This window comes from Esox lucius, chromosome 25 (genome assembly GCF_011004845.1).
Source record: "Esox lucius isolate fEsoLuc1 chromosome 25, fEsoLuc1.pri, whole genome shotgun sequence".
In the NCBI taxonomy this organism is placed as follows: Eukaryota; Metazoa; Chordata; class Actinopteri; order Esociformes; family Esocidae; genus Esox; species Esox lucius.
The window spans coordinates 20727610-20750185 of record NC_047593.1 but is presented as its reverse complement, the minus strand read 5'-3'; the positions used below and the strand labels follow the sequence as shown (position 1 = coordinate 20750185).

General features: G+C 43.8%; 1 protein-coding gene across 2 annotated transcripts in view; it reads right to left on the bottom strand.

Moving 5' to 3' along the window:
* Nucleotides 1–22576, bottom strand: part of zcchc7 (zinc finger, CCHC domain containing 7) — a 50303-nt gene that overhangs the window by 23176 nt on the left and 4551 nt on the right. For both annotated transcript variants that reach the window (XM_029118341.2, XM_029118342.2), the window contains exons 3-4: nt 21735–21901; nt 21391–21583 (exon numbers count right to left, since the gene is read on the bottom strand). In XM_029118341.2, coding sequence (XP_028974174.2) covers nt 21391–21583; nt 21735–21901 — 360 coding nt within the window. The remainder of the gene's footprint in view (nt 1–21390; nt 21584–21734; nt 21902–22576) is intronic.

Genomic DNA, 22576 nt, shown 5'->3' with positions numbered 1-22576 from the left:
TGATATATTCTTAACCCCGTAGATCTGTGATATATTCTTAACCCCGTAGATCTGTGATATATTCTTAACCCCGTAGATCTGTGATAATTCTTAACCCCGTAGATCTGTGATATATTCTTAACCCCAGTAGATCTGTGATATATTCTTAACCCCGTAGATCTGTGATATATTCTTAACCCCGTTGATCTGTGATATATTCTTAACCCCGTAGATCTGTGATATATTCTTAACCCCGTAGATCTGTGATATATTCTTAACCCCAGTAGATCTGTGATATATTCTTAACCCAGTAGATCTGTGATATATTCTTAACCCCGCAGATCTGTGATATATTCTTAACCCCGTAGATCTGTGATATATTCTTAACCCCGTAGATCTGTGATATATTCTTAACCCAGTAGATCTGTGATATATTCTTAACCCCGTAGATCTGTGATATATTCTTAACCCCGTAGATCTGTGATATATTCTTAACCCCGTAAATCTGATATATTCTTAACCCCGTAGATCTGTGATATATTGTTAACCCAGTAGATCTGCGATATATTCTTAACCCAGTAGATCTGCGAGATGGTCTTAACCCAGTAGATCTGCGAGATGGTCTTAACCCAGCAGATCTGCGAGATGGTCTTAACCCAGCAGATCTGCGAGATGGTCTTAACCCAGCAGATCTGCGAGATGGTCTTAACCCAGCAGATCTGTGATATAGTTTGGATCTAGAACTGTCTTAACCCATTAGATCTTGAATGCTCAATCCAGTAGATATAAGTTGATATATCTAGTAGTCTGGTGATCTATCCAGCCTCTAGAGTTTTATACATTATCTCATCATACTCTAGACATAAAGAGGCGGGGAACAGTGACATATGTTAGCTCTCTCATAGGCACCCTAATTAATAGAGAAAGAAAGAAGAGGGCGAGTTTGTCACAGCTAGAACAACACAACAGAGATGGATAGAGAGACAGAGAGGGACAGAGAGAGACAGAGTGTGTGTGTTTGTGTCATCTACTGGTGAGAACAGAATGGAAGAGTACATGTGGCTAATGAACCATGAACACCCTTGGTCCCTAGGGAGATACATGCAAGCACACACACACACACACACACACACACACACACAGAGACAAGCAGACACACACACACACACACACACACACACACACACAGAGACACGCACCCACACACACACACACACACACACACACACACACACACAGAGACACACACACAGACACGCACACACACACACACACACACACACAGAGACACGCACACACACACACACACAGAGACACGCACACACAGAGACATGCACACACAGAGACACGCACACACAGAGACACGCACACACACACACACACACACACACACAGAGACACGCACACACACACACACACACACACACAGAGACACACACACACACACACAGAGACACGCACACACACACACACACACACAGAGAGACACACACACACACACACAGAGAGACACGCACACACACACACACACACAGAGAGACACGCACACACACACACACACACACACACACACAGAGAGACACGCGCACACACACACACACACACACACACACACAGAGAGACACGCACACACACACACAGAGAGAGAGGCACACGTGCACATGCACACACACACAGAGAGAGACACGCACGAACACACACACGCGAAGGGAGACAGGGAAGGATGGAGGGGCAGGGAAGGGGGGATGGAGAGGGTGGGATGGAGGGATGAAGGAGGAGAGGGGAGGGATGAAGGAGGAGAGAGGGGGAAGGAGGAAGAGAGGGGGAAGGAGGAAGAGAGGGGGAGGGAGGAAGAGAGGGGGAGGGAGGAAGGAGGAAGAGAGGGGGAGGGAGGATGGAGGGGGAGGATGGAGGGAGGGATGGAGAGGAGGGAGAGGAGGGAGAGGGGAGGGAGAGGGATGATGGAGGGAAAGGGGGGAGAGGGATGATGGAGGGAAAGGGGGGAGAGGGATGATGGAGGGAAAGGGGGGAGAGGGATGATGGAGGGAAAGGGGGGAGAGGGATGATGGAGGGAAAGGGGGGAGAGGGAGAGGGGAGGGAAAGGGGGGAGAGGGGAGGGAAAGGGGGGAGAGGGAGAGGGGGGAGGGAGAGGGGAGGGAGGGAGAGAGAGGAGGTAGAGAGAGAGAGGAGGGAGAGGGGGGAGAGAGAGAGGAGGGAGAGAGGAGGGGAGGAATGGATGGAGGGGGGATGGAGAGGAGGGGGGTTGCAGAGAGGGAGAGGGGAGGGAGAAGGAGGGGAGGGAGGGAAAGGGGGGAGACAGGACTCTAAACAACAAGCTTCTCAGGAGGCTGGATGGGTGAAGTCTGATAACACAGACTAAGGAAATAAAGAAGGGAAGGGAACAGCTCCCTCACTCCTATGACTGTATCCCTTGACAACCCTCCTCATGTGTAACCATGCTGCTGTCCCACCGGATGCCCCCCCCCCCCCCCCCACCCCCACACCCCCCCCCCCCCCCCCCTCTTAAACAGGCAGCCCAGCTCCCTTTGTTAGCACGCTGTTGACTAGACTCATTAACACACACATACACGCGCACACGCGCGCACACGCGCAGTGGAAGAGGCCCTGACCATTTAAAACAGAGTGGATGTTTGATCCTGAAGCCACCCTGCTGGATTAGCATCATAACGGAGGACAGTGGGTCATGGTGCTGCACGTGCGTGTGATGATGAGAGAAAGAAAGAAAAAAGGTAATAAAGAGGTAATAGAGAAAGGAGATTCACAAGAGATGAACAACAGGCCTGATGTAGTCGAGACTTGACCGATTCACCCGGCCCTCCCGATACCACTCCACACCACATGACCCTCCCAACACCACATGACCCACACCACATGACCCACCCCACACCACATGACCCACCCCACACCACATGACCCACCCCACACCACATGACCCACCCCACATGACCCACCCCACACCACATGACCCTCCCGACACCACATGAACCTCCCGACACCACATGAACCTCCCGACACCACATGAACCTCCCGACACCACATGAACCTCCCGACACCACGTGAACCTCCCGACACCACGTGAACCTCCCGACACCACGTGAACCTCCCGACACCACGTGAACCTCCAGATTCACCAAACCACCAGAAATTCACCAAACCGTCCTGATTCCTTAACTCCCACATTCCGAAGTTTCCAGACATGCACCACACTCCTCCCATCTCTTCCTCTCATTCTGTCTTCCCCTCTCATGCTTTACACTCAACAAATACTGACTCCCCGCCCCCCCTCCCCCCTCCCTCCTGGTTTGGCAGCCAGGGCAGGGCAGGTGGCCAACCTGTCAATCAAACACTTGTCGCCATGCTGCAACGCCACGGAGACCAATTACCACTCAGCAGGGGTGCGGCCCGGCAACCACACGGTAACCACCCGGTCCAATCAGGGTGCACACTACCACAGGGACCAGAGCAGGCCAAGAAAGACGTGTAAGACGTGTGTGTGTGTGTGTGTGTGTTGACAGGCGTTGTGCTAAATGACGTTAAACTGCAGGCGTGGTTAATGAGCTGAGTTCTACCACGGAAAACATTTAATTCTATTCCTCATGTGCTGAAAATACAAAGCTATAGGCTCAACAGATCTTGGAATCAGGAACACACCAGTAACACAAACAAAAAGAGACTCAGGGACAAACTCACAACAACACACATAAATACACACACCCAGATTGTTACACAGGGAGTAGTGTAATGATATGTCTGACTGATAACCCATGATGACCTCGACTAGTGAGGACATTCTGTATAGTATAATAACCCATGATGACCATGACTAGTGAGGACATTCAGTATAGTATAATAACCCATGATGACCATGACTAGTGAGGACATTCTGTATAGTATAATAACCCATGATGACCATGACTAGTGAGGACATTCAGTGTAGTATAATAACCCATGATGACCATGACTAGTGAGGACATTCTGTATAGTATAATAACCCATGATGATCATGACTAGTGAGGACATTCTGTAAAGTATAATAACCCATGGTAAATCATGACTAGTGAGGACATTCTGTATAGTATATTAACCCATGATGACCATGACTAGTGAGGACATTCTGTATAGTATAATAACCCATGGTAAATCATGACTAGTGAGGACATTCTGTATAGTATAATAACCCATGGTAAATCATGACTAGTGAGGACATTCTCTATAGTATATTAACCCATGATGACCATGACTAGTGAGGACATTCAGTATAGTATAATAACCCATGATGACCATGACTAGTGAGGACATTCTGTATAGTATAATAACCCATGCTGATCATGACTAGTGAGGACATTCTGAATAGTACAGTTGTGCTCAAAAGTTTGCATATCCTTGGAGAATTGGTAATATATGTACCATTTATAAAGAAAACATGAGTGAGCAGGCAAAACACATGTCTTTTACTTCTTATGGGATTCACATTCAACAGTAGGTTATAACAGAATGGCACAATCATAAAACAAAACATGGCAACAAAGAAAAAGATTAACTGACCCCTGTTCAAAAGTCTGCATACCCTTAGTTCTTAATACTGTGTACTGGCCCCATTAGCATCAATGACAGCGTGCAGTCTTTTGTAACAGTTAACTATGAAGCCCTGAATTCTCGCCCATTCATCTTGGAAAAATGCCTCCATGTCATGAAGTCTTTGGTCGTCTTGCATGAACCGCACATTTGAGGTCTCCCCAGAGTGGCTCGATGATATTAAGGTCAGGAGACTGTGATGGCCACTCCAGAACCCTCACCTTTTTCTGCTGTAACCACTGGAGGGTCAACTTGGCCTTGTGCTTAGGGTCATTGTCGTGCTGGAAAGTCCCAAGACCGCCCAATGCGCAGCGTTCATGCAGAAGAATGCAAATTGTGTGCCAGTACTCTCTGATAACATGATGCATTCATCTTGACATCCATTTTCACCCATGCCTTCAGATCTCACACACCCCCAAAAAATATTTTTTGTGGCACTGGCACAGTAAAGGCTGAAATCTTTCTTGGTCTACCTGACCTTGTCTTGGTATCAAGAGATCCCTGAATGTTCCACTTCTTAATAAGTGATTGAACAGTACTGACTGGCATTTGCAAGGCTTTGGATATCTTTTTATATCCTTTTCCATCATTAGAAAGTTCCATTACCTTGTTACACAGGTCTTTTGACAGTTATTTTCTGCTCCCCATGGCCCAGGATCTAGCGTGCTCAGTGCATCCATGTGAGAGCTAACAAATTCACTGACTTATTACACTAATTGCAGTTTAAAAAGCCACAGGTGTGGGAAAGTCACCTTTAAGTGACATTTTGACCTGTGTATAACCTTGTGTGTGTGTGTAACAAGGCCAAACATTCAAGGGTGTGTAAACTTTTGATCAGGGCCATTGGGTGTCACAATTTCAGCCAGGGTATGCAAACTTATGAGCACAACTGTATAATAACCCATGGAAAACCATGAGTAATGAGGACATTCTGTCGTCCCATAGCTTGGTGGGTTAGTCATCCCTCTGAGTCCAGTTCCACTATAGGTTTCTGAGCGTTCTGAGCGTACTAGGGAGTAAATATATTGTTGTAACTTGATCTTTGAGGTTTCAGGCTGGTTGTCAATTCAAGCACTTAGAAACAACTGATGTAAAAAGAGCCTTTGATGTGTGTGTTACTGAGAGTAGACAGGAAAATCTAGGCTGTTCTGGAGTCGGGTTGCACGATTTCGGAAATAACTGACATTGCAATATTTTGTTTTTAGGCAATATATATTGTGATATGAAAAAATACAGGACGTCTCCAGAAAGAGTTTTGGCTATCAACCTGACACTGTGGATCCTTCACTCTCCCCAGCCCAATCCTCTACAACGACTCTCATCTAGGCCCCAATCAGCTAACGATTTTCTCATTCCTGTTGCTAGGTTCTCACTAGGTTCAGATGGACGTCCTCATTAATAAAGTGTACGGTCAGACTTATGTAGGGCTCCGTTGTCCAGCTGGACCACAAGTCTGTTGTTGCTGTATAATATTCCACTTGTGACAGCTCTGTTTCAACTTGTGCCTTGTATTTCTCGTACAGCTCTGTGATGGCAACTTGAGAAAAATAGTTGCGTGATGGCATTACGTACCGCTTGTCAAGCGACCGGATCATGTTTTTAAAACCATCTTTGGTAACCGTGTTAATTGGTACCATGTCTTTGGCGACGTGAAATGTTACTGAATCTGTGATTTCTCTCTGCCGTTTGGAACCTTTCTCGTATGGTGTAACACTGGCAAATGCATCCGAAATAGATTGTTGCTTTGGACGGCACTGAGATGCTTTGCACTCGTCATACGAAGATTTTTGGTGCCGCCTTAAATGATCGAACAAATTGTTGTGGCAACAATCGCAAGGCACTCTCGACAAAGCACCTGTTTTTGGTCATCCTGTCTGTAGCCGAAATACGTTCTGCCATGTGACTACTGGGGGTACATCGCAATGGCAACGCTGAAACGATATATGGTGCAGCCCTATTCTGGAGGCTGGTTCATGGTTTTTTGTGCATGTTAGTATTTTAGTGCATGGGGGTAAACGTGTGTGCGTATGGTAAAATCTCCTTGCTTGTAATTAGTTTTTTTTTCTTCCTGTTGCCCCAAAAATAAAAATGTGTCATTAAGTGAAATTTTGCATAATTAGTTTTTATCTAGCGGCACTACAGCAGGGCAGTGTGTGTGGAGGGGGGGGCGCTGGGGCGTGGGGGGGCAGGCAGCAAACAGCAAATTGAAAACTCACAATAATCCACCACCAGCACCCCTCCAGCCTGTACACACAGACACACACACACAGACACACACACACAGACACACACACACCTCCATGAAATCCACAGCCATTGGGGTAATTAAATAATAGCGCTTAAAAGTTTTAATTTAGATTTTCATTTTTCCCATCCCTTTTTCCCCACTCCTCTTCTGTCCCTCTGTTCCACTGGGCCAAATACGGAAAGAGATTAACACCACACACACACACACACTCTCTCTCTCCACTCCCCTCAATACTCCCCATTCTCAGAGAAAAACAGAAAGAGATGGAGAGAGAGAAAGAGTGAATGGAGACAGAGGTAGAAAGAGAGGATGGAGATGAGGAGTGAAAGAGGGGGAGAGAGAAGGGATGGAGACAGAGAGAGAGAAGGGATACAGGGAGAGAAGGGATACAGGGAGAGAGAAGGGATGGAGTTGGGGAAGATAGAGGGGGGAGACAGAGAGGGGCTGGAGACATGCAGAGATACAGAACAATGTAATGTGAAGGTGAGTCAGTACATGAAAGGTCCTGCTGCTGTCATTAGAAGGATGTCTCTTAAAGGGGCAGAGAACAATGGAGGGGGTCAGCACTCCTCCCCTTTAAAATGGAGGTTACAGGAGAAGGCCAAGATCAGCACTCCTCCCCTTTAAAATGGAGGTTACAGGAGAAGGCCAAGATCAGCACTCCTCCCCTTTAAAATGGAGGTTACAGGAGAAGGCCAAGATCAGCACTCCTCCCCTTTAAAGTGACCCACAGACCTATGCTGCGTGTCCATTGGTGCTTTACCCCGGTACCAGGGCTACACCGCTGATTCATGCTAATGATGGCTCCAGACTTTCCTGTTTCCACTATACATTTGGTACCAATGACTTAGGAGTCCTTGGTTTTCCGGTTATGCAAAACAAAACAGGCTATTTTTTGGTAGTAAAATAAACAATAACGCCATGCTCAGTTTGTTTATAATACTCGATTTGAACTTGAGTAATAAAACTCATTTCTTCCTCAAACAACTTCTTCTCCACCTACACTCGTGACACTGATTCCCTGTACTGTTGCTTTATATTATCAGGGATCTGATAAATCTGATGTTAGAGCCGATGAAAACCATTACGAGAAGCCTAAGACTAACCAACTCATACACATCGCTAATCGAATAGCACAACATGCAGTGTTTTCACATGCAACACATCAACCCGCAAACCCCGCCCTAAATCCTGAAGGATGGGGCTTGGCACCAATGGCCTGGGCCATGGCCTGGTGGCCAACTGGCACTGGCCCATGTCAATGGAAACAGAAACATTTCTGGAATTTAGGGTAAAACACCAGTGTTTGGCGCCAGTGGAAACGAGGCATTAGAGTACTACACAGTGAAGTGGGCCATTTGTCTCCAGAATGGGTTCTGGTTTCATTACTCTTCATTTGTTTCCAGAATGGGTTCTGGTTTCATCACTCCTCATTTGTTTCCAGAATGGGTTCTGGTTTCATCACTCCTCATTTGTTTCCAGAATGGGTTCTGGTTTCATTACTCTTCATTTGTCTCCAGAATGGGTTCTGTTCAGCATTCTTCTGGGTTAATGCTTTTTCCACATTTTAGGTTACAGAGAAGGTCAAAGGGGTTCCCGAACCCCTGGATTCCACTTCCACAACAAAGAGGAGAAATATATTCTGGTAGCGTCTTCTAGGAGGAGCAGAGGAGCCAGATGGTGGGGTTCTGCCTGGCTGAGAGGGGCGAGACGGGGGGGGGGAGGGGGGGGGGCTGTTCCCCACCAACACATCCCAAACGAACCCTTATTTCTAACCCCAAATTTCTCTGAGTGTCCCCCTCTCTCTTTCTATGCCTCTTTTCTCTGTCTGTCCGTGAAAAAAATATAGAAAAAAATATTTAGATCGATTGGATTGAGAATAATACTGAAAGACAAACAGTGGTAAGCTGAGACATCTCTGGGGTGGGGGGGGTTATTTTCTGTCGTTTAATTTGCACTCAGTCAAGGAGGGGGGGTCTTCATTCTCCCTGACAGACAGGTATTCTAATAGCAGGCACAGCAGCAGCTTCCTGGCTAGCACATTTACATTCAGATTGAATAATAAAACCCTACTGTACATGTCCCACACACACACACACACACACACACACCTGTCATTACTATGAAGCTGTGTGCTTTCGCTTTTCGTCTCTCCCCGTGTGTAAGGAGGGAAAGAGAAGAGGCAGAAGAGAGAAAAAAATAAAATCAAGAAATCCATTAACACACTTTAATAAAGCCTACCTGCGATTTGAGCGCACGCACGCACACGCATGCACGCCTCAATCAACATTCAGTGTAGGAGTAAATAAGAGGTACAGGTGAAAGATGAGCCTGAGTACTTCAGTTAAATCTAAGGATATTAATATTAGCAGCTCACCTAAAATAAACCTCTCACTTTCCTCTCTGAAATATAAAATAAACCTCTCACTTTCCTCTCTGAAATATAAAATAAACCTCTCACTTTCCTCTCTGAAATATAAAATAAACCTCTCACTTTCCTCTCTGAAATATAATATAAACCTCTCACTTTCCTCTCTGAAATATAATATAAACCTCTCACTTTCCTCTCTGAAATATAATATAAACCTCTCACTTTGCTACATTTCATCTCTATTCTAAAATAAACCTCACTTTTCTAACCCTTTCTATACTGTCCATCTGTCTCCTGTCTCTCTCTCACCCCTGCCTGCCTCTCTCACCCCTGCCTGCCTCTCTCAACCCCACCTAGAATACCAGTCTTTTAGAGCATTAAACACACACACATACACATACACATACACATAGACACATACACACATACACACACACATACACACACACATACACACACTAACACACACATACACACACACACATACACACATACACACACACACACACACACACGCACATGCATACACGCACACACACACACACTTTTGGAGACAGAAATGAAAGGATTGTGCTCCTTGAGGAATGTAACTCCCAAATGCCTTATAAGCTTAGTTAAACTGACCTACTGTACTCCTTATTTATTTATTTATATTTAAGCCTTTCGAAATCATCATCCTTTTTGACAATTCAATAACGATTAGCCACAGTAGCATCCACATGAATGACCAAGTATTTTGAAACATGACATTTTTATTTACATTCACCCCAAAATGAAAACACATGAGCAATTAATTTACAAGGACGCAAGATCTGAAATAACCAAGTCTCCACTAGGCCTTTCAACAAGTTCACACACTCGGCCAGATGTAGGCATTGTATACAAGCAAGATGGACTACTGAACTGAGTGCGTCCTGACACCTCCACTCCCCTACAATGAAGGGATTAAACACCAAAAGCACTTGGTTTTGAAAGTGTGTCTCTGCGTCCTCTGGGACCGTGTGAAAAACAGTCACTCTATATTAAGATCCTCTTTGCATACCAACTGTACCAACCAACAAACTGTGTGTGTGTGTGCGTGTATGCATGTGCGTGTGTGTGTGTGTGTGTGTGTGTGTGTGTGAGGGTTAGGTCTTACTGAACGAATGGGGACCAAATGTCCCCATGAGTATAGTAAAACCAGAAAAAAATTGCCGGTCCCCATCAGGCAAAAGTCAATTTACGGCTCAGGGTTTAGGGTCAAACTTACAATTGATTTTATAGTTAGAATTGGGGTTTCTTTAAGGTCCAGGCGTTGTTGGTTAAGTTTAGGGTTATGGTTAGGCATTACATCTAGGTAAAGTTTAGGCATAAAATATTGAGGTTACGGTTAGATTTAGGGTTAGGTTAAGGGTTAGGTTAAGGTTAGGGTTAAGTTTAGGGCAAGGGAGCATGCAATTTCTATTTTCTGGTCCCCATGAGGGTAGCTGTACAAACTTGCATGTGTGTGTGCGCATTCTTGAATGTTGCATGAAAGTCTAAACAAACGAAACCAGGGAAACAACACTGACCTCCTAATGCCAAAGAAAGAAACAATGAACAGAAGAAACAGACGAGATTATAAAGAAACAACCATGTTTAATGGCGACCTGCTTTTATAAATACAGCCGGAGAGAGAGACAGTGGGGAGAAAGAGAGAGGAGGAGCAAGACAGAGGAGAGACAGTAGGGAGAAAGAGAGAGGAGGAGCAAGACAGAGGAGAGACAGTGGGGAGAAAGAGAGAGGAGGAGCAAGACAGAGGAGAGACAGTGGGGAGAAAGAGAGAGGAGGAGCAAGACAGAGGAGAGACAGTGGGGAGAAAGAGAGAGGAGGAGCAAGACAGAGGAGAGACAGTGGGGAGAAAGAGAGAGGAGGAGCAAGACAGGGTAGAGACAGTGGGGAGAAAGAGAGAGGAGGAGCAAGACAAGGGAGAGACAATGGGGAGAAAGAGAGAGGAGGAGCAAGACAGAGGAGAGACAGTAGGGAGAAAGAGAGAGGAGGAGCAAGACAGAGGAGAGACAGTGGGGAGAAAGAGAGAGGAGGAGCAAGACAGAGGAGAGACAGTGGGGAGAAAGAGAGAGGAGGAGCAAGACAGAGGAGAGACAGTGGGGAGAAAGAGAGAGGAGGAGCAAGACAGAGGAGAGACAGTGGGGAGAAAGAGAGAGGAGGAGCAAGACAGGGTAGAGACAGTGGGGAGAAAGAGAGAGGAGGAGCAAGACAAGGGAGAGACAATGGGGAGAAAGAGAGAGGAGGAGCAAGACAGAGGAGAGACAGTGGGGAGAAAGACAGAGGAGGAGCAAGACAGAGGAGAGACAGTGGGGAGAAAGAGAGAGGAGGAGCAAGACAGGGGAGAGACAGAAAGCAAGACAAAAAAATAGATTTTGTGGATCCATGACAGCCTTCTTCCCTCCTGAATATAAATATTAATATCTGAGCCCTCAGCCTCCCCTAACCCTAACCAAACAAATATCACCACCCAAGGCTAACAGTTAATAAAGCCCCATGTCCCTCCTTGCCCCCTCTTCAACCCCCCACCCAAACCACAATCACTATGAGGGGGAAAGTTCTGCAGCCAAATAAAAGAACAGAAATGAATACGGTCTCGTGGGTGTCCCTCGTCCCTTCTCGCCCGTTCCTGCTCTGCCGCAATAATTTGATTTCCTATTAAATGATAAATTGCTTAATTACAATGATTATTATTGGTAATTGTATTTGACTTTTTTGCTTTCATTTAAATGGACACTGAGCATCACTGCGGCCTCTTTGCAGGTTCCTGCTACAAGTCACCAAGTAAAAAAGGCTCTCAGCATTTGAATGAGCACAGTTGTAATATGTTGGGTTTCTGCAAGTGACTTTAGAGACACCATGGAAACAGAATGAGATTCTGATTTCAGAATGTTCCAGAGTGACTGGAATGGCGTCACAGGTCCTTGACCTGAACCAAGCAGATATTACTGGAATTGAAATCTCAATATCAAAGACCACCAGAACCCCATGCTGAAATCAAGCTATTTGAAATAATTTTAATAATTTATTTAAGCCAATCTCTCATTAGCTCAGACATATTTTGTTCTCAGAGAAATCCACACACACAAAAACAAAAAGGAATCAGGAACTCCAAGGGTTCTCTCAGACAGACAGACACAGACACAGACAGACACAGACAGACACAGACAGACACACACACAGACAGACACACACACACACACACACACACACACACACACAGACACAGACACACAGACTTCTTTGGATTGTAGTGACTTTGGACTTTGTTAGTTTGTACCGAAGTGCCAATTCAACCTTTTCATAAATTTAAAGTAATCGTTGAAATAATCCTCTCACTGACCCAAAACGACAGCTGTACAGGATGTGTAGCAACTAACATTATTTTACAGCAAAGTAGCCTATATTTACACACACACACACACACACACACACACACACACACACACACACACACACTACGGAACAAATCTTCCCAAAAACACAAATGAGCAACTGTCAACTGTACACACACACACTCATTCTCAAGTTACTCCTTGACACCCACACACAGATGTTCCGGAAAGACACAGAAACATTTTCATATTCAGAGTATGAATAGACAAGCATCGTGTTTGTCTTAGCCTGATTAAAAACTTTCTCTGGTCTGGACACACACGCACACACACACACACACACACGCACACGCACACGCACACGCACACGCACACGCACATACATTTACACAAACACACAACTAAGAGAAAACAATTACAATTCATATTTACATTTGATGTAAATATTTTTAAAAAAAACTAAATATTTAAATATTCGCTGAGGTTGTAAAATTACAAAAGCACATTATTTTCCAGTGAATGTCCCCATGTTGCCCCAAACACAAAGTAACATACAGATCTATGTTTAAAGAAACCAACCCAACAAGGAAAAAAACAAGCAGCAGCAAACTTTGTTCACACACACGTACATTTTCAAGCCCAAAAATGAAATAGTGAAAAATCTGGGGTCCGAGTTCCACTAAATGTGGGGGGATCATTTCTCTTGCCATTAAGACAGAATTTAGTAGAATTACACAGACTGGCCAGATGGTGGCGGTAAAACAACTGACTGGCCAGATGGTGGCGCTAAAACAACTGACTGGCCAGATGGTGGCGCTAAAACAATTGATTGGCCAGATGGTGGCACTAAAACAACTGACTGGCCAGATGGTGGCGCTAAAACAACTGACTGGCCAGATGGTGGCGCTAAAACAATTGATTGGCCAGATGGTGGCACTAAAACAACTGACTGGCCAGATGGTGGCGCTAAAACAACTGACTGGCCAGATGGTGGCGCTAACAGAACTGATTGGCCAGATGGTGGTGCTAAAACAATTGACTGGCCAGATGGTGGCGCTAACAGAACTGATTGGCCAGATGGTGTTGCTATAACAACTGATTGGAAATGCTAAACTTGCAAGCGCAACCTTGCTACACCTCACATCTGCTACAAAGCGCCATGATCTCACAAATAATTAATTTCCCTTAAAGACCAATAAAGTCTGCCATTGTGGATTTCCCCCCATTCTGAAGTGTGTCAAAAGTGCTTAATGCTAATCCTGTAACACTAATTGACCTAGAACTTGATGCATCTATGAACAAAACTATCATAAATTGTTCTTCTATTACAGATTAGAACCTAATATAAACTGGTGTAATTGACCAATAATCAAATGGGTGTGGTCTGGTAGTAATCTGTCCGGGATATTTGCATATTAACAATTCTGCAAAAAAAATTATAATAATGCATATTGACCCCAGAGTGGCACTATAACAGAAACATGCTTATCTCTCTTTATCTGTTCGACTTCATTCAATTTGGCACACACGCTCAGGAATATGAGTCTTGCTATGTTTACGAATGCCTTTGTTTAGTTAATACAGGCCATTAAAGAGAGCATTTTACCCCCAGTTATTTTTCAGACGTGTAGTCGTTGGTCAGTCTCGTCCGTTCATTACTTCTTTCTCTCACAGCTTACAGGTCAGAGTTCAGGGAAGGTTAGAAGACCATTCAGTAAACAACCCTCAAACAAATGTGTGGCTTCCTTTCTGTGTCCTAACCCACAAAGAATATAAACTGGAACTCTTGAAAAACGCATAATTCTGCAAAATTGCGGATGAAAAAATCAAATAATTAATAGTATTAATTTAAAGGGAAAAGGCTGACCTATTGAACACATCTGTGTATTTAGTCATGATAAAGTAAACATATTTTGTTATAATCTCTGCAAAAATTAATTTGCCGTCAGATTAATATACTTCATTCCTAAAACTAGCAGGACGCAAAGCATTTTGCAGAATACTCCTGCAAAGAACTCGGCTCATTTTTAAAGCCTTTCTGGAAAGGTTTTCAGTGTTCATTGGGTTGGAAATTTCTACTAAATCTGGCAACCCTGCCATGCTTTCAGACTCATGTTGCCATGGCTACCGGATAAACACAGATTTGAGGCAGAAACAATCTTCACCAAGTTAAACATGGCAAGTGTAACTCCAGAACAGACAGTGTAGTTTGTTCCAAGCTATTTTACTGAAAGCACTTCACATGCTGATAATGAATTCTGTAGTATTCAGATAAAATGTTTAGGTTTCTTCCTAAAATTCGACCTTCTCAGGGAGTTTTTCCTAACCACTGAAATCCAACACTACTGTTGTTTGCTCCTTGGGTTTTAAGGCCGGGTGTCTCTGTAAAGCACTTCGTGACAACTGCTATTGTAAAAAGGGCTTTATAAATACATTTGATTGATTAAATTTGATTGATTGATTTAACTAGATAGCCATTAAGGTAAAAAGGTAGAAAGCCTCGATCTGCCCAGAGACAGTGTTGCAGTCTGGGTTTTGTTGTCAAAAATGTGCCTAAACTGATTTCTACAACAAATGTAACATTGTTGGCTGTTAAAGGTTATTAGCTATGAAATGCAGAAAATATAACATTTATAGTTTGCAAGTAATTGCATTATTCAATGTATGTGATAGGAATGTGGGGTTTATATAGAGAGAAATAGCTTCAGAGATGTGTGTGGGCATAAAATACAAAACAACAACTATTCTCTGCTTTTAAACACTAATATGGATTTTTTAAATGCAGATATTACAAGACAATATTACCTCCACTCAAAACAGCCCTCTCTGGATGGAAGTCGGTGGTAATATGATATAAATTCAAGCATGGATTTCATCCCCGGAGAGAATTGTTTCAAATCTGAAATCAAAAATCTCCATGACACCTTGAAATGGCATTCAAATGATTTACTCTGATTTCAAATCGAGAACCAAACCACAGAAAAAAAAAAATAAAAGCATTAAAATCCAATTTGCTAAAAAGATGAGATAACCGTGCAAATACTGTAATACAAAGATTTCCTGGGGTGTGAGTGCGTAGATGAGGCGGGGGGGGGCTTGGAGGGGATCAGCTCTTATCGGGGTCGCCCAGTGCCACACGAGCTGTAACAACACTCCCCATCCACTCTACCACACAGCATGTTTAAACAGGCACACACTCCACCTCCCTGGTCGTTCCCACCCACATGTGTACAAAGCCCGTACCTTAGAAACGAAAGAACACACAGCCCCGCCCCACCCCCGTCATGTAGCACACAACAAGTACGACAAGGCTCAAACATGATGTGAAAACCAGAAACTCAGTCTGAGTCGAAGCCCTTTCCTTTCCATTATTCAAACAACCCTGCAAAACCAACCCCTGGAGCTCAGGTCCTCTCTAGGTTTCTTCTTAGGTTCCTTGTTCCTGCCTACAGACTGTTTCCTAGCCAGACCTTCTGCCGTTCCAGTTCTTGCACTCTGAACTTCAGGCTGCTGTCTCTAATGTACTTTGGGGTTTCAGCTGGGTTTCTGTAAAACACTGCGGTTTAGGATGAGTGTCTGTAAAACACTGCGGTTTAGGATGAGTGTCTGTAAAACACTGCGGTTTAGGATGAGTCTCTGTAAAACACTGCGGTTTAGGATGAGTCTCTGTAAAACACTGCGGTTTAGGATGAGTCTCTGTAAAACACTGCGGGTTAGGATGAGTCTCTGTAAAACACTGCGGGTTAGGATGAGTCTCTGTAAAACACTGCGGTTTAGGGTGTCTCTGTAAAACACTGCGGTTTAGGATGTGTCTCTGTGAAATAATTTGGGGTTTAGGCGGGATCTCTAAAATTATTTGGGGTTTAGGCTGGGTCTCTAAAATTATTTGGGGTTTAGGCTGGGTCTTTAAAATAATTTGGGGTTTAGGCTGGGTCTTTAAAATAATTTGGGGTTTAGGCTGGGTCTTTAAAATAATTTGGGGTTTAGGCTGGGTCTCTGTAAAACCATTTGGAGTGTACGCTGGGTCTCTAAAATGTGGGTTTTGATTGACTACAAATACACTGCACATTACAGAAATCTTAAAACCACAAAACATCCAACCAGATTATTAAAAAACATTTATATAAGTGTACAGAACTATCGTCTGAAAATTACTGCAATGTCTACTCATAGTGGTGGAGAAATGTTCCCCATAAAAACGATGTTGATATTTACTCGACTCCTATAGAGAACGGAAAGACAACGATGAGTTCACGATGTGAATCATTATATGGTCACTGATCTTCAGGAAGAAATATGAGGGACAGAAGGAGAGCAAGAGGACAGTTGTATCAAGGAGAGGAGGAGAGAGAGATATCTTACCTTCCCTCTGGTTCCCTAAAGCTAACAGGAAGACACACACAAACGCACGCACACACAGGCACGCGCACGCACGCACTCCCACAAGTCCACCAAGACAAGGCAAACCAGCCTCTAAGCCTCAAACAAAGTTTGGTGACAGACCCCAAAGCGTAGGGACAAAGAAACGGGGGGGGTGGGGGGGGGTGACCACCAGAGAGAGGTTTAACTATTAGAATTCAAGTTTAAACTGATCCATCCACGCCCACCTCCACACACACACAAACCCAGGCTGACTGGGGGATTCTGGGAAGCCCTCGTTTCCCTGTTCCATCTGGCTGATTCTGCAGGGAATCCAACACATACTGGTGAGTATGGATGTACAAGACACCAAACACAAGGAGGACTGTGTGACAGGGACAGGTCCAATGTATTTAGGTGAGACATGGTTCAATGACATGGGGGGGGGCCGAGAGGGAGGGATGGACAGAAAGAGGAGAGACAGGGAGAGCAGGAGCGAGAGAAGGAGCGAGAGAAGGAGACGTGTATTGCTCTAGTGAATGTGACTCAGTGGGTTGTCTTACAGTTGTTGTTTTTGCAGGGAGGCTTTAAGCGTACAAATGCTATTAGACACCCTGTTAGCAGACAGACAGCGAAATCAATAACACCACAGACGTCACTGTAAAAATCAATAACACCACAGACGTCACTGTAAAAATCAATAACACCACAGACGTCACTGTAAAAATCAATAACACCACAGACGTCACTGTAAAAATCAATAACACCACAGACGTCACTGTAAAAATCAATAACACCACAGACGACATCTGTAAAAATCAATAACACCACAGACGTCACTGTAAAAATCAATAACACCACAGACGTCACTGTAAAAATCAATAACACCACAGACGTCACTGTAAAAATCAATAACACCACAGACGTCACTGTAAAAATCAATAACACCACAGACGTCACTGTAAAAATCAATAACACCACAGACGTCACTGTAAAAATCAATAACACCACAGACGTCACTGTAAAAATCAATAACACCACAGACGTCACTGTAAAAATCAATAACACCACAGACGTCACTGTAAAAATCAATAACACCACAGACGTCACTGTAAAAATCAATAACACCACAGACGACATCTGTAAAAATCAATAACACCACAGACGTCACTGTAAAAATCAATAACACCACAGACGTCACTGTAAAAATCAATAACACCACAGACGACACTGTAAAAATCAATAACACGTTGCTATAAAAATAAATAACACCACAAACATCACTGTAAAAATCTATAACACCACACCTGTCACTGAAAAAAAATCAATAATACCACACACGTCACTGAAAAAAATCTATAACACCACACACACATCTCTGTAAAAATCAACAGCACATGGAGACCAGGGAGGAGAAAAGGAGACCAAGGGAGGGACAAGGAGACGAGGGGGAGCCTCTGTTCCATATGGCCTATTTCTTGCACCCCCCCATTCCCATGTGGCGGAATGAGGACAAGCTTCAAAGATCACACACAGGAGAGACAGAACAAGAGAGACAGACAGACAGAGACAGAAAGACAAAGACACAGAGAGAGAGACAGACAGAGACAGACAGAGACAGAAAGACAAAGACACAGAGAGACAGAGTCAGACAGACAGAGACAGACAGACAGAGAGACCATATGATTATTAAACTTAGTATTCATCTTCAGATAACCCCGATCCGCTGGTGTCTCTTGCTGACAGAACTAGAGGATGAAATACAATATCCACAAGACAGACTGTGGTGTTTACGAAACATGGTCAGTGGTAAATAAATGAGATGGTAAAAAATACAATTCAAAAGGCCTTTCCTTAAATTCTTCAACATAACACCCAGCCCTCCATCTGCCCCAGGACTTGGAATCAATGTCTGATCACCCCAATCCACAAACATGGAGAATAATTTGACCCCAATAATCTGCATGAAACAGCGACCTCTAAAATGTCTTCCGCATTATCTTCAACAGCAGACTGCAACATTTCCACAGTGAAAACAATATCCTGAGCAAATGTCAAATTGGCTTTTTACCAAAACACCACACAACAGACCATGTATTCTCCCTGCACAGTCTAATTGACAAACAAACAAAGCAAAAGTCTTCTCATGCTTTGTTGATTTCAAAAAAGCTTTTCACTTAATTTGACATGAGGGTCTGCTATACAAATGAACAGGAAGTGAGACATGAGGGTCTGCTATACAAATGAACAGGAAGTGTTGTCGGGGGGCAAACCAACAATATTATCACGTCTACATATTCCAACAACACGCGTGGCGAGACCAGGGTGGCGAGACAGACGGGCCCGGCCAGGGTGGCGAGACAGACGGGCCCGGACAGGGTGGCGAGACAGACGGGCCCGGACAGGGTGGCGAGACAGACAATCACGGCCCAAGGCAACACAGATCTTCTGCACACAGAAAATAACTCTCTTTTTAAAATGGTCAAGGCGCACAAATATAAATTCTATCTGGACACGGTTGTCCTAGAGCAAAGAAAACAAATACACCTATCTTAGCCCTAACATCAACACCCGAGGTGACTTCAACAATGCTGTCAACACTGCCATGAATGCCACGAGAGACAAGGCAAGAAAAGGCCTTCTGCGACACCAACAACCCTAACCTGGCTAGAAATACTCTAATAAGTCAGTAGGGCGCACTGAGTGTGCCAAATAACTGACCATAGTGACAGACCCAAATTAAAAGTTTTTGATTATGTACATAATATGTACAGGTGGGTTGGGTATGGAGTGAGAATTAGCAACGGGTAAGCTCGTGACACCTAAGGACCTCTCCTTTTCAGTTATTTCCTATGTCTGATGGGTGTAAAATACAGGTGCTAATTAAATCTAGTTGGATTGACTGTTTTCATTTTACTCTTTCCATTAAAATTACAACCGCATAAACATTTGGCTACATGCCCACTGATCCAAACATGAGGTGGAAACTGAGCTGCATGTCCTAACCTCCTCCCAAATCTACAATCATATTGGAGACAGACAGTTCCATCAGATAATACAGAGCCAAAAATATTTAGAAAAATCTAACATTGTTAAAAACCCATACCTGAGAAACATTGAAAATATTGCAATATGCAATCAAAGCAGCAAGATTTATTACCCATGGCAACCAGGAAAGGTTGTTGGAGTTATCTTTCAATACTACTTTAAAGATAATGAACATTCTTCAAACGTGTACATCATTATCCTTCTATGAAATATCGACATATTTTTAAACGTCTGAATGCAATGTTTATAGTGAAAAGATTAGGATCGAGATTTTAGAGAGGGAGGACAGAGAGGGAGAGAGACAGAGAGGGTAAGACAGACAGGGTAAGACAGAGAGAACGGAGGGAAAATAAAGCGAGAGCCAAAGACAAATACACAGAGACGAAGAGACAGACAGAGAGAAAGAGATCAGCCGACACATTGTGTTTCATTCCAGCTCTTCAACCCTTGGTGATGTGCGTGTGCACGTGTGTGTGTGCACGTGTGTGTGTAAGACTGTGAGCACTCTTGCAGAAACCTTAGCCCAGGGAAATTTAAATGAGGGAGGAACAGAGAGAGGAAGGAAGAGAGACAAAGAGAGAGAGTGAAAGAGAAATAGAATGAGAAAAAGATTGCTGAGGTAGCAGGTTAACTAATGTGTAGATCTGAAGAGATTTGCAGTTACCATTTCTATTCAGTTTTCTGATTGCTCTCCCTTTGCCTGTATATTTCTCCCTCTCCTCATGCCTTACTCTGCATTGTTGTCTATCTGTTGTTTATTTTTGGCATTAGCGCTCCAAGCATGTATGTGTGTACACAAGCTGATTAGAATCCCGTACACACACAAGTGTATCAGCGCTTAAAGATGCAGAGAGTGTAAAGGTGAATCAAACGTCTGACTTGCATACCCAAAAATATGTATTCCCTTGAAAAACAGGAAAAGAAATACAATGATACCATTTGTGTCTGGAGACACTGTGAGGACAGTCTGACAGTTACTGACCATTTTTCTGATTTAATCTGAGATGAATACCAAACTCCATAATTTGTGGATATTTTTGCCTAAACTAAGAAGCATAAGGACAGCTTAAAGAATTCTTAAATAGCTCATAAACGACCAGAAACACACATCCATAAACAAACAGACACTAAGGGCATGAACATTTAAAGAAACATTTACGATCCTAACCCTAACCTCAATAAAGTAACATTTATGCCTAAACTTTACCTAGGTGTAATGCCTGGACCTTAAAGAATCCCCAATTTTAACTATAAAATTAATTGTAAGTTTGACCCTAAACCTAAACCCTGAGCCGGAAATTAACTTTTGCCTCATGCGGAACGGCAAAAGTTAAATTGTTTCTGGTTTTACTATACTCATTGGGTCCCCATGAGTTTAGTAAGACCTAAAACCCACACAGACACACGTCTGTTCATCCCTCCTCCTTTACCTTGCATCTCTCCACTTCCCTCCAGGTTCAGGCTAATGCTCTGGTCACCATCTTGTTTTCCTGTTCCAAGAATCATCCAGCTCTCCAGACCGTCAGAATCCGATTCTGACTCCGATTCAGAATCCGAATCCAAGACCAGCACCGAATCGGAGTCCATGCTGATGCCGCTCGCAGAAACTTTCGCCGAGTTCCGCTGGGGGGGGGGCACATACTTTTGTATTATTATTCAATCACCACTGATGATGCCAGTAGCAGCTGTTTTAGCCCCCAGAAATGCATGATAAGAATTCCTGACCTTAACTACGTTCTGTAATCAGAGACGCAGGAAAGCTCGGACACCATACCTGCAAGACCGGGGTCGAGGTCTTCGCGGGTCCAGTTGGCAAATTGAGACATTTCAGGTTACACACCCCTTCATCATCCTCGGTGTTGTCTGAGACCGTGATGACATCATCACTGCCCAAGTCTATGACAATGACTTCCTGGAACAACCTTTGAACTTTGGGGTCACCTTCGGAATGATAGAAATCAGTTGTGTATCAGAAGACAGAAACTTCCGACCAAAACAAAAAACTGGACTATCGGTCATAATAAAGAAACTGTTAAAAAACAAGACGTTCCCGTGTTACTGAGCGCTCCTAAAAAGATACACAAGATGTCTTTCTTCAGCTAACCTGCATCTAGCTACCTGGCTTCGTACTTTACTGTGTGCCTCATGATGTTTAAAACCTCTGTGGTGCTACTGCCAAGCAAGATAAAAGAGCAAAACAGCAGAGCAAATTAAGGTCAGCAGAAACCTGTAGGTTCAAACTGGCCTCAATCTGACCACCTGACGTGAAATGCATGTGAATTGAATGAAGAAAACTTGTACTTAAAACAGTATGAATGTTTAATTTAGCTGAAAAATATTTCACCCAAAGGATTTTAGTCTGGCCAGTGGGCAAAAATACCCAAACGGGGACTTCAAAGCCATTGGTTGACACTCACCTTTGGAGACGTCTCTCTGCTGTTTCACATTCAGTTGGCTTTTTTGTCTGACTTTTTTACTTGTCAAGCCATTGGTTGACACTCACCTTTGGAGACGTCTCTCTGCTGTTTCACATTCAGTTGGCTTTTTTGTCTGACTTTTTTACTTGTCAAGCCATTGGTTGACACTCACCTTTGGAGACGTCTCTCTGCTGTTTCA